This window comes from Physeter macrocephalus, chromosome 15, assembly GCF_002837175.3.
Source record: "Physeter macrocephalus isolate SW-GA chromosome 15, ASM283717v5, whole genome shotgun sequence".
NCBI lineage: Eukaryota > Metazoa > Chordata > Mammalia > Artiodactyla > Physeteridae > Physeter > Physeter macrocephalus.
This window is the reverse complement of record NC_041228.1, coordinates 26,583,304-26,598,267: the sequence shown is the minus strand read 5'-3', so window position 1 is coordinate 26,598,267 and position 14,964 is coordinate 26,583,304. Positions and strand designations below refer to the sequence as shown.

The 14,964-nt window shown below is 42.5% G+C and overlaps 1 protein-coding gene and 1 non-coding gene across 9 annotated transcripts in view; both read left to right on the top strand.

Moving 5' to 3' along the window:
• The first annotated feature begins 2,164 nt into the window (after positions 1-2,164).
• Positions 2,165-2,271, top strand: LOC112066421 (U6 spliceosomal RNA). The gene has a single exon (XR_002892642.1). It is a non-coding gene; the product is annotated as a U6 spliceosomal RNA (small nuclear RNA).
• Positions 2,272-14,442: 12,171 nt separating this feature from the next.
• Positions 14,443-14,964, top strand: part of SYBU (syntabulin) — a 72,916-nt gene continuing 72,394 nt past the window's right edge. For 3 of the 8 annotated variants that reach the window (XM_028500805.2, XM_028500801.2, XM_028500799.2), the window contains exon 1: positions 14,462-14,583. In XM_028500805.2, coding sequence (XP_028356606.1) covers positions 14,560-14,583 — 24 coding nt within the window. In that variant the 5' untranslated portion in view covers positions 14,462-14,559. Of the gene's footprint in view, positions 14,584-14,650; positions 14,675-14,964 lie in introns of those variants that run through there. The other 5 variants (XM_028500804.2, XM_028500798.2, XM_055091273.1 and 2 more) reach the window with 3 other exon arrangements.

Sequence of the window (14,964 nt, the reverse complement as noted above, 5' to 3'; positions counted from 1 at the left end):
CACACACACACACACACACACACACACACACACACAAAAAGTAAAAGTAGTATCTGAGTCAGAATATATACCCAATAAACATTTGCTTAGTGAGAAATAATTTGGAGATTAGAGTCAAATGGTAATGTCAAAAATATTTATGAATCCTTGTCAAGTGAGTAGAAAATAGTGGTAATTAATGTCTTATTTATATTTATTTAGGTTATTAATTAATTAATAACCTATATTAATTCCTATATTTTCCTGTTATTAATTCCTATATTTTCATGTTAAATCACTTTATTGCTTTCTTTAACCTTGAATTAAAGGTTTTCTTCTGTTTGAACAGATAATACTCTTACAAACAAACAAACTGGCCATGCTAGACTTGGAAATATATTCTCATTTGAGCCATAGGAAATAAACACTGAAAAAGGGTGAGTGTGAATATTAAAATATCAGACAACAGCTGGGAACCCCAATTGGATTTTTTGAGATAAGACACGATACTAACAGAGCCAAGTACACAGTCCAGAAAGTTGGTGATACACTCATCTTTCCAACAGATATAAATAATGAAGTAGATGTTAAAATAACTTGTAACTTCTCACTATCATGCTGATGGAACCCATTCATTAAAACTGTAAATGGGGGGAAAATATGAAAGAATTTACAGATAACTGTGGACCAACTTCCTTCCTAGCCTAACAGGAAAAAGGGCTTTTATGTTTGGATCTGGAAACAAAAAATATGGTTTGGGCTTTATTTTAAATTTCAAATCAATGTAGAAAAATGTCTTTCTCTATATTTCTTATTAAATAAATGAAGCCAAATGGATACTGCCAGAAGACGGTTCAGAATTCGGTATACTTTAGTCATTTCATGAGAACTATTTGGCTAATTGACTAATTGGCTGCTTGATTCATAAACATTTAGGCTGATATAAAAGCAAAACTATTTTTTTGTCCTTTTCCATGTAGCACTTATATTTTCACATGAAAAATGTACTTCGATCTTATCAACATAATTTTTTAAAAACTGACTTTGAGAAACAGCTTTACTAAAACACCCACCTCTGTTTCTAAAGCTAATTAATAGTAAATATATATGTTCCCTTTTTCATACTGACAGGTCACGAGTAGGACCCACAGAAGATCTATAAGATTTAGAAGAGAGGGTAATTACTAAGTGAAAAACAGGAGTAGAAGGGAAGAGCAGAATGTCTTAGTGTGGGGAGGTTAAAAAAATGGCAGGCAGAGGTGAAGAGCTCTTATGCATCTGGCTATGGGTTTGTGGTTGGTAAAACTTACTGTTCTCTGTGTACAAAGGAACAAATTCAAAATGGGCCACTGTGAATCAGTGCTGCCTTTGTTGACATCGTGGGCTCCTCATTGAAAAAGGACAATGTAAATAAACACATAGGCAGTGAAATGCATCAAAGAGCTATCAGTTTTTAAAGTCTCTACCACGTTACACTGGAGAACCTCAAACTGGCAATCAGGACTAGAAGTCGTATGGGTGTCGGGACAAACAAAAGGAAGCAGATGGTCAAGTTGTTTGTTATTGCCTACAAAACGGCCAAACTGGAAACTCCCTTGGCTAATTTTCTCTCATTGCCCAAATGGAAGTCCATCATGGAGTAGACTTGGTCAAGACTACTTTGCTGAAAGTACACATAAGGCTGACCCACATCATTTAGAAAGTTGTCAAGCGTGATCTAATGTTCACTGTTCGGCAAACCCAGTACTTTTCCATCCTTATTAACAGGTCTGAAAATACAAGTGCTTGGTGACCATGAAATGATGTATACATTCTATGTGGGTAAGTCTCCCTTGCCAAATGTTAAGCTATTGAGTTTAACAGAGACCAAGCAGGTGAATACAAGGTTTGAAGAAAATATAATTCTTAACACAGTCTCAGAGCTTGGAGTGGAGATGTAAATAACAAGCATATTGGTTTAATGGGTATTAACTCTACTCTCCAAATGGAGAAGTCCCTGACCTGCTCAAGCAGGAAATGCCCTTCTGAGTTTCAATACCTTCATCTTAGTCACCATTTAGAGAGCTAGCAGCTTCGAAAGCCTGTAAAACACTGGCTTTGTTGACCTTTTTGCCACACTTACCTCTCTTTATAACTTATATCAAACAGCTCTCATTTGTCTTTGTGAATTAAAAACTTTAGCAGAGTGCTCGCTTCGGCAGCACATATACTAAAATTGGAACGATACAGAGAAGATTAGCACGGCCTCTGCGCAAGGATGACACGCAAATTCGTGAAGCGTTCCATATTTTTGAGGCGATATGGGGATATATGCATATGTATAGCTGACTCACTTTGTTATAAAGCAGAAACTAACACACCATTGTAAAGCAATTATACCCCAATAAAGATGTTAAAAAAAAAAAACTAGCAGATTTTGTGAAAGACTGCTTAACAACACTGAAGAAAGCAGATGGAATGCACTGGTTAGAGCATAAAAACAGGGCAGACACAGCCCTCCTTCATAGATTCCCTGTGTGAGAGCCTCTGTTTAAAAGCATGGTCACTGAGAAAATCATAAGTTCAGGCCTACAGGTGAGTATCCAGTGCTAACTAGCAAAATTTGTCCTACACCTCTACGCATCATTGAGATGTTAGACCTACTCTCCAAATGGCACTGTCTTCCACTCAGTGACTTACTGGCGAATGCAGAAAGAAACCCCAAGCTAGTATCCTTCAGTAGGATCAGACAAAATGGAGGATAGTGTTGTGATGAAAAATTTTAGGGAAGGAGTCCTCATTTATAACAATGTTATTTAAAACTGTGTGTGTCACATTTTGGGGATATTCATAAAGAAGATGCATCCCAGTGTTTAAAATTATTGGATATAAATATAGGCCCAACCATGAGCATGCCTTAAAAGCATGTGCAGTCAAAGAACTTGAAATGTTTATTCATCCTTTCGAAGGGCTGCTGCAATAAAATCATGTGGCTGCTTCCCATTTGGCCAGAGAATGGGACTGCTCACAGGTTTCAGGTTGAAAAGCCTCCCACAGCTCCCTAGGCAAGAAGTTGGCAGTGGTGCTGAAAAACTACAAAGACATATTCCCCAATATTTATCATATGATTTGTATTCTGCAGTCATTTCCAGTTTCAATGGCAACAGTGGAAAGGAACGGATGAAGTCAGGTTACAGGAATAGAATGCTTGAAACAGGGCTTGACTAGCTAATGCACATTTCTATGGAAGGCCCAATGCCAGGAGTATATAACTGCAGACATGCTGTCAACCTTTTCTTACTAAAACTCACCAGAACAAACAAATTAGCCTTTGGCAAAAGACCATCAGAAAACCTCAGTTTTGAAGGAGAACCATCTTCCTTCTGATAAAAAAGAAACAGCATTTTGTGCTCAAACTCCCTCTGTAAATCACCATTATCTCTCTCTATGGTTTTTTTTTTTTTTTTTTTTTTTTGCGGTACGCGGGCCTCTCACTCTTGTGGCCTCTCCCGTTGCGGAGCACAGGCTCCGGACGCGCAGGCTCAGCGGCCATGGCTCACGGGCCCAGCCGCTCCGCGGCATGTGGGATCTTCCCTGACCGGGGCATGAACCCGCGTCCCCTGCATCGGCAGGCGGACTCTCAACCACTGCGCCACCAGGGAAGCCCTCTGCCTATGTTTGTAAAGTATGGACAAGTGACTAGTCTGCAGTAAAGTGTAATAATAGAGCAAAATAAAATGAAGTGAGTACATTTCCTACCATTAAGCGTTGTTGTGTGCCCATTTAGTCTGTATGTAATGTTTATAGAAATAGCAGCACTCTGTAGAAAAGGAATTCGAGGGATTCAACCAAGGGGAAAAAAAAAGACTTGCTTGATTTTCACTTGACCATATTTCTTAATTATAAAGAAAAAATACAGCATATGCCATATATTAATAAGTAGCATTCTTTTGTCATGTTTATTTTTCTGTGTTTTCATTCTTGCTTTCTTAAAATATAGCTTAAAGATAGAAAATGAATTATTAATATTAAACAGATCATGTCATTATCCTGTAAGTGTTAAGATGATCATATTTTATTTTGTTATTTAAAAGTTGCCCGGGCTTCCCTGGTGGCGCAGTGGTTGAGAATCCGCCTGCTGATGCAGGGGACACGGGTTCGTTTGGGTGGAGTTCTTCATTCTACCTTTATGCTCCTTGGCCATATAACAGTCTAAACCCTACTTAGGACCCCGTGCAAGGGCACAGAATGAAATTAAACATCACACCTATTACTGCAACCAAGGCAAACTATTTAAATTTCTCCTAATATTTACTGGAGTTCTTGGTACATAGCCAAGAAAGGCTCAGTGAATATTTGTTGAATAAATAAAATCACTTATTGGGCTTCCCTGGTGGCGCAGTGGTTGCGCGTCCACCTGCCGATGCAGGGGAACCGAGTTCGCGCCCCGGTCTGGGAGGATCCCACATGCCGCGGAGCGGCTGGGCCCGTGAGCCATGGCCGCTGGGCCTGTGCGTCCGGAGCCTGTGCTCCACAACGGGAGAGGCCCTCCGCAACGGGAGAGGCCGCAGCAGAGGGAGGCCCGCATACCACACACACACACACACACACACACAAAAAATCACTTATTTATAAAACATGTGGAATTCACAGGATAGGATTTACAGCCGTAAAAGTATAACTCTGTAAGGCAATTCTTAGGTGAAATTACAGAAACTGCCTGATTATTATTTGCTTTGGTTCCGTTGTATATAGTGATGAATAATTTTCTTATTTTAAAACAATATTTTTCAGGTATCCATCATTGCATAATTAAAGGCCAAAAATGAAAACTAGAAGATTCTTAGGTCTATGTTTATTCTCCATTTGCGATATTTCAATATAGTCCTTTTCTATGGAAATACTTTTGAATTTAGAACTCTGTGGAGAGAAATACTGACATCAGCACAGGCAGGAAAAAAATAGTAATTTATATACAAAGAAACAGAGTTGTTTACCATGGGAGACATAAGCACACTGGTCTTAACAAATTCACACTTCTATATTTAGTAACTGAAGCATTAGGAAATTGGCTGCTCTCAAGTGTATTTTAAAAGCGTTTGTAATGTGGAGTTTTCTAATATTCTCTTCCCAAGTAACTATCATATTAAAAATCTTGCCGAGTTTCAAAACAGATCTGCTAAAATCTTATATTTATTTGAAAAGGTTGCATTTTACTGAGTTTATTATAACGATAAAAAGATAGCAATGCAACCATATGAATTTTTAAAAATACAAACGCCACTGTCTTTTTAAAACTATAAATCCTAATCTAGAATTGTTTTCTGTTTTAATAATAAAAGTCAAATAAGTGGTAGGGGAAAACAAGAAGAAAAACTATAAGAAAGAATCATGGGTGTACATTTGCAGAGAGAATTCTTTGAATTCTCACTTAAGAGAAGTGAGTTCATTAAAATAATGAAGCTAAGCCTAATATTTTATAATAAATAAGATGAAATGTATTTTCTATGGCAGAAGCTTTTGAAGTTATACCAGTGTGGAAGTCATTGTTTCACTTGATCACTAAAAAATTCTTTTGAATTGCTCTTCAATTCATATAACAAACCCAAAAGCTAACACAGCTTCTATGTTTACCATATCTTTAATATGGCTTTATCTTGCCATAATACTATACACCCATATAGTTCCAGCAGAAAGCATTTCAAGACCAGAAATCATTCTCTTCTATTTCACACTCAAGGCTGGAGTAAATTGCATGCCTCTAACAAATCAGATTTTCCAGTGAATACATCTGGAAGGCAATAGGAACAGGCTGGTGGTGGTGGAAGGTAGAGGTTTGAGATTGGGAAGTGTTGTAAACAGAAGGAAAACCATTGGTGAAAGTCAAAGTTAGAATGCAACGATTAGATCATGTGAGATTTTGTAAGCCCTAAGTTAGCGTATGAACTTTATCTTGAGGGAGATACTGAGCATAGAAGGGTTTCAACTGGGGCCAGGGTAGGGGATGATCAGATTTGCGCTTTAAAGACATCATTCTGGCTATGGTTTAAAAACGTACCGAAGGGACAAGTCTGTGCGCAGGGTTAGAAATCCAGGCAGCAAGAAATGGTAGAAAAATGAACACATTTTAAAGATAATTAAGAGGTAGAACAGATATGAGTTAGGTTCCAATTTGCTGTAAAGGTGACAGAGAGAGAAGAGTTGACAGTGTCACCCAGCTTCCTGAGTCCGCACGAGGATGGCATTTATTAACTTAAGGAACACAGGAAAAAGATCAGCTTTTAGAGGAAGTATGATGAATTCAATTGGAATACAGTGAGTTTTGGACCCTGAGATATCCAGTTGGATTATGGGATAGTTATGGAATAAAGATTTATAGAATTTATGCAAGATCTGCGTATAAACAGTAATTGAAACAATTGGAAAGAAAGATATTACCCAGGGAGGGAAGGTAGGATGAAAACATAAGAAGGTCAGGGCTAGGCTGAGGAACACCAACATTTAAGAAATGGCCTAAAAGGATACTGGGTTGGTGGGAAAACACAGGAGGGCTGTGTTACAGAAGGAAATTTGGTTTCAAAAATGTGGGAGTGTTTATCTATGCCAAAGACTGATGAGAGATCAAGGTTAAGATAAAAACTAGCCATTTAATTTAACCACATGGAAGTAATTTTTACTTTGGGCAAGAGCTGTTTGGTAGAATGGTGGGTACAGGTGCATGAGTGGAGTGGGTTGGGTGAAGGAACAGGGAATGTGAGACCCAGGAATACAGACTCTTTTTTAGAAGTTCTATGAGGAATGGGGAGAAGCAACTGGGTAGTACTAGAAAGATACAAGAGTTCAGAGAGTAACTTATTTCCTTGAGAAAGGTTTCAGCATGTTTAAATGCTGATGTGAAGTGTCTGATAGAAAAGTAGGTTAAAGTTATCCGAAAAAAGTATAATAGCTAATAATAACAGCTAACACTCACTGAATGCTCAATATATACTAGGCACTCTTCCAAGTTCTTCATGCTTAGTAACTCCTTTGTTGCTCACAGGTAGATACTGTGATTATTCCATTTTTCAGATAAGAAAATAGAAACCTGGGGAGTTTGAAGGACTAACTGATGGGATAACTTTGCTTAAGAGGTGGAAAAGAGTGGGATCCAAAGCCCAGCTAAAGGAATTACCCTTGTACAGAAGAGGGACAACTTCCATTCTACAGGGCTGGACATGGAAAGGATGGGATGGAGGTAGGTGAATTTATAAGTTTGGAGGCAGGAGACTGAGAGAATTCTCTTAATAGCTTCTATTTCATCAGTCAGTCAGGAGAGAAGGGCAGCTGCACAGCCTGAGATGAGGTGGTAGGCTGGTAGGTTTGAAATACAAAGAAGGTGTCAAATAGACCCTATAAAGAATAGGAGAGAATTTATGTTAACTAGGGAGCATAAAATGATTGCAGGCAGCCCTGAGACCCCACTGCAGTTAGAGGGCCAGTGCTAGCCATGTCATTCATTTTCCGGGTTGTGTGGTTTCCCCATGCTCAGTTTCAAGCCAGAGGAGAGGTAGTGCTGTTAAGACTATCCAAGAAGGATCCAGAAGTCTTGGTGTTTAGTCAACCGTGGAGATCTAGAAGACCTCGGAGGTAAACCAAATGGGTCAGGGGTATGGGTAGGGCAGGGGAAGACTAAGGCGTATAGATCCGTTTGATAGGCACTTACTTGAACCTTCTTTAGAAGTAGAGTATAATCGTACTTAATTAATCAGGTAGACAGGGAATGGATGGTGCCCAAAGATAAAAAGTAAAAAAAGTAGACCTTGGTGAAGGGGTATATGGGAACTCTGTACCTTCTGCTTAGTTTCTCTGTAAACCTAAAACTGCTCAAAAAAAAAAAATAAAGTCTATTAATTTCAAAAATACACTTTGGAATATATAAGGTAGGGACTATCTCAATATGACTGCATATGACTTATCTGGCTTGTCTACAGTGGCTTGGCAGGTAAAAAGAAGAAAGGAGCTTTGGACTATTGTCTTTCGGACCACAAAGCACATGCGCATTATCCTATACCCACTGAATATTGATGCTATTCATTGGTGTTCAGTTCTGTGTAACCTTAAACTATGAAAGTTTTCTGAAAGTGCTGGAAGTTTCAATAAAGGCACTACTAAGGTCTGTTATGAAAACTTTGTTGCAAACCAAAGAAACTACCTGTCAGAAGAGAAATTTACTAATGAGCCAACAGGTGGCAGTATAACATGGTGTTCTTGAATTTTTTAATAATAGAGCTAATTAATTAACAATTAAGGCAGCAGAAGTCTCTCAAAGTGGAAATAAGGTGGAGGGGGAAGGAGGACAAGGTGAGGGAGGGGAAGGGAGCGGAAAGAAGAAGAGAGGAGAGATCAAGAGAAAGGGATTCCGAAGGAGGCAAAATTATAATAGTATCTATTCATCCTTTAAAATTTATCTCAAAACTCACCCCTGGGGGCTTCCCTGGTGGCACAGTGGTTGCGCGTCCGCCTGCCGATGCAAGGGAACCGGGTTCGCGCCCCGGTCCGGGAAGATCCCACATGCCGCGGAGCGGCTGGGCCCGTGAGCCATGGCCGCTGAGCCTGCGCGTCCGGAGCCTGTGCCCTGCAACGGGAGAGGCCACGACACTGAGAGGCCCGCCTACCACACACACAAAAAAAACAAAACTCATCCCTGGAAATCTCAGACTCCAGTCTAACTCGGATGCTGGCGAGTCTTGGTGTTAACACAATGAATAGTGTAACAGCTGATGGCCATACCCATATCTCTATTTTGATGCACAGTAGATAAGCCTGAAAGTAAGTACACGAAAATGCTAACAGAAGGAATATGGATAATTGATGTTAGGGCAATGAGATGATGAGTAATATTTTTCTTTTAATTGCCAAAATTTTAATGATGTTGTTTTAGAATGTTTAAAAAGAAAATATTAAAGTTATCTTTTTTTAAAGCATTTTTTCTCTTTGATGAAACAGCATTCTAGAAATAACTAGAAAGGACACATAGGCAGATGAAACAACATAAGCCAGATTCCCAAATTCTGGATTTATCTTCCTACAGATTTTTCTGCTGTGGATTTGAGAGGAGCTACAACTACATAGCAAGGGCTAAGTTTAATCAGTAGGTCACAAGATTTCTGGTAATAAAGGAAAATGGTTCATAGGAATGGCCTAGGAGGTGTAAATAAAGCAGATATCAAAAGTGTCCTCAGCTCCGCAACTGCAGAGGTAATACCTCCACCCGCCACCAGCAGTGCAGCTGTCTGGTGCTTTCAGGTTTCCCCTGGGCTTCTGTAGCTGCCATCATAGTAGTTGGCCCCTAGGGGCGCTCTGCCCCATTTTGCAATATTGCTCTTGTCCTTCCAGTAGACAATCTCAAAATCCTCCTTTCCCCCCAATCTTTTAGCAAAAATAAAGGCAGAATTATTGTTAAAAATTTGAAAGCATGTTTACTAGAAAACTGAAAGTAAAATAAATGCAAATTCATGGAAATAAATCATATAATGGAGAACAGATTCTTTTATCTTTATGTAACTCAAATCTAGCCGCAGATCTGCTTCCTGAGAACGCAGATTATAAATTTTTTTCTGAGCCTAGACTGTGGGATTCTAAATGAATCCCTCAGAGCCTCTAACCTGAGGTACCTGTTCTACCCCTGCCAAGTCTGAGGAGAATCTCAGCCTTCACTTCTCATCCCTCTAGGAGGCTAGCTACCCCACTGGGTTCAGGTAGCTTTCAAAGGCCCTGTCCTTCTCATACCTTCGGGTCTCTTGGTCTCCTGGGAAAGGAAGGTGCTTTTCTCTCAGGTCCAGAATTCAGCCTCTGGATTTAGGCCTTCCTATGTTGACCTTACAGATAACGAACTTCCTTTGCCTTTTCTGTAAGTCTGTAGACTTACACACATCTCCCTGTCTTGTCCCATCATTTGAATCATCTCATTAGATAAATGTCAAGGCTTGGTTTCTCCTATCTGGATGGCAACCTTTACACTCATACTTTCCAGAGCATCTTGATTTTAATCATTCCAATCGACTGTCCCAAGAAGTAAACACCGACTTGTCCATCCATGTTTCCCCAGTTTGCTCAATACAATCACCATACCTGTGTCTTTGGCTAATATCTTCCCCTATTCTCACAAATGGACAAAAGGCCACCAACAGCAGACGGCTTGGGGGAGGATTACCTCCTGTCCACTCCCCATTAGGCAAGCAGAAGACTGTATCCTTACCATCCTTCAGAGACCCCAACCCCCAACCTCTACCTCCTCACCTGGACTCTCCTTTCATACCTGTTCTTCGTCTGAGAGATATCTCTGACTGAAAACTCATTGGCAGAGCAGAGATAATTGACACACTCTGAACCCAACAAAGGTTCAAGCCAGCCTTGCCTCAGTTACCCACTCTACTGTCTGCCTCAGGTACTCTCTGGACCCCCTCCTCAGGGAGTGATCCCGCAGAATTCTACCCATTACAGTTTTACAACATCAAAATCCCTTAACCATATAGTACCAACAACAACACATACAATGAGAGGAGAGTTGATCACTCACACATGCTCTTACGGCAAAACGGGCAGCTTTCTCCCTGGTAAGAAAAATATGGGTCTCCACCCCACCACAAAAAAAAAAAAAAAAAATCCCAGGATGCCCCAGAATGCAGTTTCTTTTCTTCATGACGTGTTGTAAAGCACGTCAGCTGTTCCTTGTTGCTGTGAGGATCACCCAACATCGGGTCACTGAGACAGACGGCAGCACTGGCTCACGCGGCTGATAGGATTAGGAGCTGGGGCTTTGTCAGCCCTGACTGAGTCTGGGAGAGACCCCAGCATACGCAGGTGAGCTGAGAGGAAGAGCGGATGTGGGAGACGGGGAGGTATCTTGGTTAAATGGTGCAGACCTTTTCTCTTCGGCAGTGCCTTTGTATTGTCTTTTCTGTGAAGTTTGCAGTCTGGGGGGTTCCTATCAAGAAAAACCTGTCCTTTTTGACTTACCTGGTTTCAGGGATTGACAACATATGCCTCCCAGGATTTTTGTGAGGCTCAAATAAGATTATACATGTGAAAGGGCTCTGAAAACATAAAGTTGTGCGCAAACAAAAGGTATGAATCACTTAATTACAAATTTCACATAGGCAAAGAATCAAATCATTTATCCTAAATTTGGGGCCATAATTACATAACAACATCCCTTTTCTCCCAGCCTACAATACCCTATCTCTCCTGTTCTTCCCAGGGCTGGGCAGGGATATTATTTATAATCTTGAAGGGTTCCAGCCTTCTGAATTAGTTATTTTCTAAAAAAAATCAGCATTACATTCATTTCTAGAGGAAAAATTACAAAACCAGAGAATATTTTAAAGCAGATAAAAGATGACTATAATATACTGTATTTGATTATATCTCTTTGATGGTGTAATGCAAACGTTATAAGACACTTAATGACGTGAGAAACACTTGAATGAAATTAAAGGCAAGATAGATATTAGCATTTGTAAAACTTGCCTTTTAGAACAGCATAAAAACAGGCTTGGGTTCCAAAAGTACAGAGCTAAAAGGCATTTGAACACTAAATCATCAGCCTTTCCCTCAGCAGGTTGCTATGGTGACAACAGGGCTGCAGCACGGCCTCTCACTGCCTGCACTTCTGCAGTAAAGGCTTTCACTTAACACATGTTGGATTTTTTTAAGGCACACACCCCATCATCAAATACAAAGAAATATTGGAGGCAGCTTTATCTGAGCCATCTTCTAAACAGAAGTTGTGTCTATGTTCTTTATCCTGTACTGATGGGCCCCTTAGGGGGTTAGAAAATTCACTCATTCATGCATTCATTCATTTGACTGTTATATATTGAGTTCTACTGTGTCAGGACCTGTACTAGGCACTGCCTACATCCCTGGTGAAGACAGACAAATAAGTAGGGGATTCTGATACAAGATCATAACAGCTCTCCTGGGGTGAATTAAATACAGGTGTCCTGGAAGTATGTAAGGACTGATCTTCTTGGGGGATCAGGGGACGTTTCCTGGAAGAAGCTGTTTCTGAAATGAAACTTAATGTGTCTTTAGGAGTTGAGGAGGATGGGTGGGTGAGGTGCAAGAAACGCTCTAGACAAAGGGACCAGAGTGTGCAACAGTCTAGAGGAAAAAGAGAGCACGGTACCTCCTGAGAACTGCAATTGCTACAGTTCAAGGGGTATCCATTTGTATGTGGAGGGGGAGTGGCAAGGGCGATGGATTGCGGGTGGGTAGGGGTGGTGAGGGAGGAGGATCAGAGAAGAGCAGTGTCAAGAAATGAGATGGGGGAGACACACAAAGCCAGATCATGAAGGGCATTTGTGCCACATTAAGGAGTCTGAATATTACTTGGAGGACAACCGAGAAATCATTAATGAGTTTTAATGAAGAAGCATGGCTAGATTTGGCCTTGTGGAAAAATCGCAAAACTGGCGAGAAAGGAATAAGAGGCAAGAGTGGAAGCAAGACAACTTTAGTTAGACCGCTCTTGCAATAACACAGGATGTTTGTGGTTTAGGCTCTAAGTGAAGATAATGCAGTCAAACAGAGGCCAGAAGTAATCCGATTCAAGACATTATTTCTAGGGTAGGGTGGAGATCATTCACGCTTTCTGCTATGCGGGGCCACATGAGGGAGAAGAAGTCAAGAATGATTCTGAGGTTCTGACTTGGACACCTCCGTGGAGGGTGTTTCTGCTGTTAGGCCCCCAGATTTAATTCTCAGGAGGGACCTCAGAAGCACCTTAACAGTTTGACGTTAACAGTTCGAGCCTATCTCACAGTATATGTCCTCAGGCTCATAATTGTGGAAATAATAGACTGTAGGAATCATCCTGGAACATCACTCTCCTGAAGTCCGTATCTGAGACAGCTGTAGGTATACAAGTATGAATTAATCAGCTCTTCCCACAAAATAAAGAATCCTAAGATTATCAACTTCACTTAACAAATCTGAGTAGATTGAAAAGACATGAAGATGTATGGAATAAAACTTCTTTATGGGTATAGAGGAGGCAAACTGCTTTCACTGATCCTCTGATTTCAGGCTCTCTCTCGACTCACACTGTACATTCCTAGATTTGAAAGTTGAGGACTCAGAAAAATGCTTTTCGGAGGGCAGACAAATGAGATGGTGGAGGTTCAGAAACCATTTTCAAGGATCACAGTCCTTGCGTGTAGAACACTGGGTGTAACGATCGGGCTGTTTCCCATCCACATTGCTACTTAGAATATTCTCCAATTCTGAAATAAAGGGCATCTAAATTATTATACATGTGGAGTTGCATCATCAGATGAAACTTCAGTAATAAGTGTAATAAATCAAGGCCCATGACCCAAACGATGGATGATCCCTATTCCACGTCCTCAGTTGAACAGGTTTTTGAGCTATTTTGAACAAATCTGTCTGCCTCAAATGCTTTTTCTGTCTGTCACGTAAGAGGATTCAGCAAATACTGAACGGAAGAGCTGGACGTGACTTGACTGCCCTTTGGAAAGTTCTCTTCAGTCAGCTGGGTATAGCTGCTCTTTTGTTTTCCTCATCTAATCCTCCTAGCTATGCTTGACGTAGGTATTATTATTATTATCCCTCAAATTTAACGAGGATAAACTTGAAGTTCAGAGAGGTCAAGAACTTTAGGCACATAGGCACTTCGCTAGAAGGGAGTGGAGTGCTGCCTTGAACCGGTTTTCTGAGTTCAAGTGCGCTGTCCCCAGAGCAGCGTGCCTGGAACTCATTCCCGGGCGTCTGTGGGCCAGAGCTGGAGAAAAAGGCTTTCTCGCCCTAAGCAGCCTGGCTTCCCAAGCCCGCGGGAACTGGCCTCTTCGTTCTGTCCCTGCGGCGCTGCGCTGCCGCGCTGCCATCGCCAGGCCCTTCGGATGCAAATCCCCCAAGGAGAATCGCGGCCTTTGAGATTCCGGAACCCAGATGCTGTGTCAGTCGTGCAGCTTACGCTTGGCTGGGGTCCGGGTGGAGGGGGACCGCCCCGTCTCTCTCCTGCGAGGTAATTGTGTGGGGAGCTGTAAATTGACTTAAAACCGAGAGGGCAGGGAGCAGCCGCGAGGCAAAAACTTTCCCTTTCTACAGTTTGGCTCTCAGTGATGTCACAGCTTTTCTGGGTTCTTCTCTGCGACGTGCACCCCCTTCGAACCCGATACCAGGTGCCAAAAGGGGGGTGTTGGGCGTCACCCTGCTGGAGATGCTCGGAGCCTCCGCAAGCCCTCTCCGGGTCGGGCTCGGCAGACAAGGAGGGGCGCGCGGAACTGGTGGGCAGGGCCCGCGGCAAAGTCGGGCGGGCGGGGCGCGCCGAGGCGCCTCCCAGGGGGCAGGCAGGTGAGGGAGGTCGGGGGGGTGGGGCGGGAGCCGCGGTGGCACCACGTGTCCGTCCGGGGCGGGGCGGCCGGGCGTGCCCTCGGGGCCGTGCGTGCGCTGCCGCAGCGGTGGCGGCGCGTCGGCCCCGCAGCAGCCGGCGGCCGCAGAGCGCGCCGGCTCAGCGCAGTCTCCTCGCCCCGGTGCCCGCAGGTGCCTCCTCCTGGACGGCGGCAGCGGCGGCGCGAGGAGCCGGCGGGCGGCAGCGCGATGGGACCCCTTCGGGAGACCAAGGTAAGGAGGGCACGTCTTGCGGGCGCGGATGGCAGTGTCCGCGAGCGCCGGGGGGGAGAGGAGTGGTGTGCACTGCGGGGAAGGAAGTCAGGTGAGAGCTGGAGGGGTGACGTTTAGAGTTGTGGTAAACGGGGACAAGGCGGGGGTGGGCACCGTGAGAAAGCAGGGGACAGTTGCTCAGGTGATGAGACCTGGGAGATGGGCAGGTGACACTGTGTTTGGAGGTTGACCCGAGGATTAAAAAGATTGACTCTGAATGGTTAATCCCATGCCCTGAAATTGGAGATTTGGGAGCTAGCTCTCAGTCGATGTCCTCTGTGTGTGATGTGGATAAAAAAGGATTTGAGGTATTGGGGACTGAGAAATAAGGACTCCAGCATT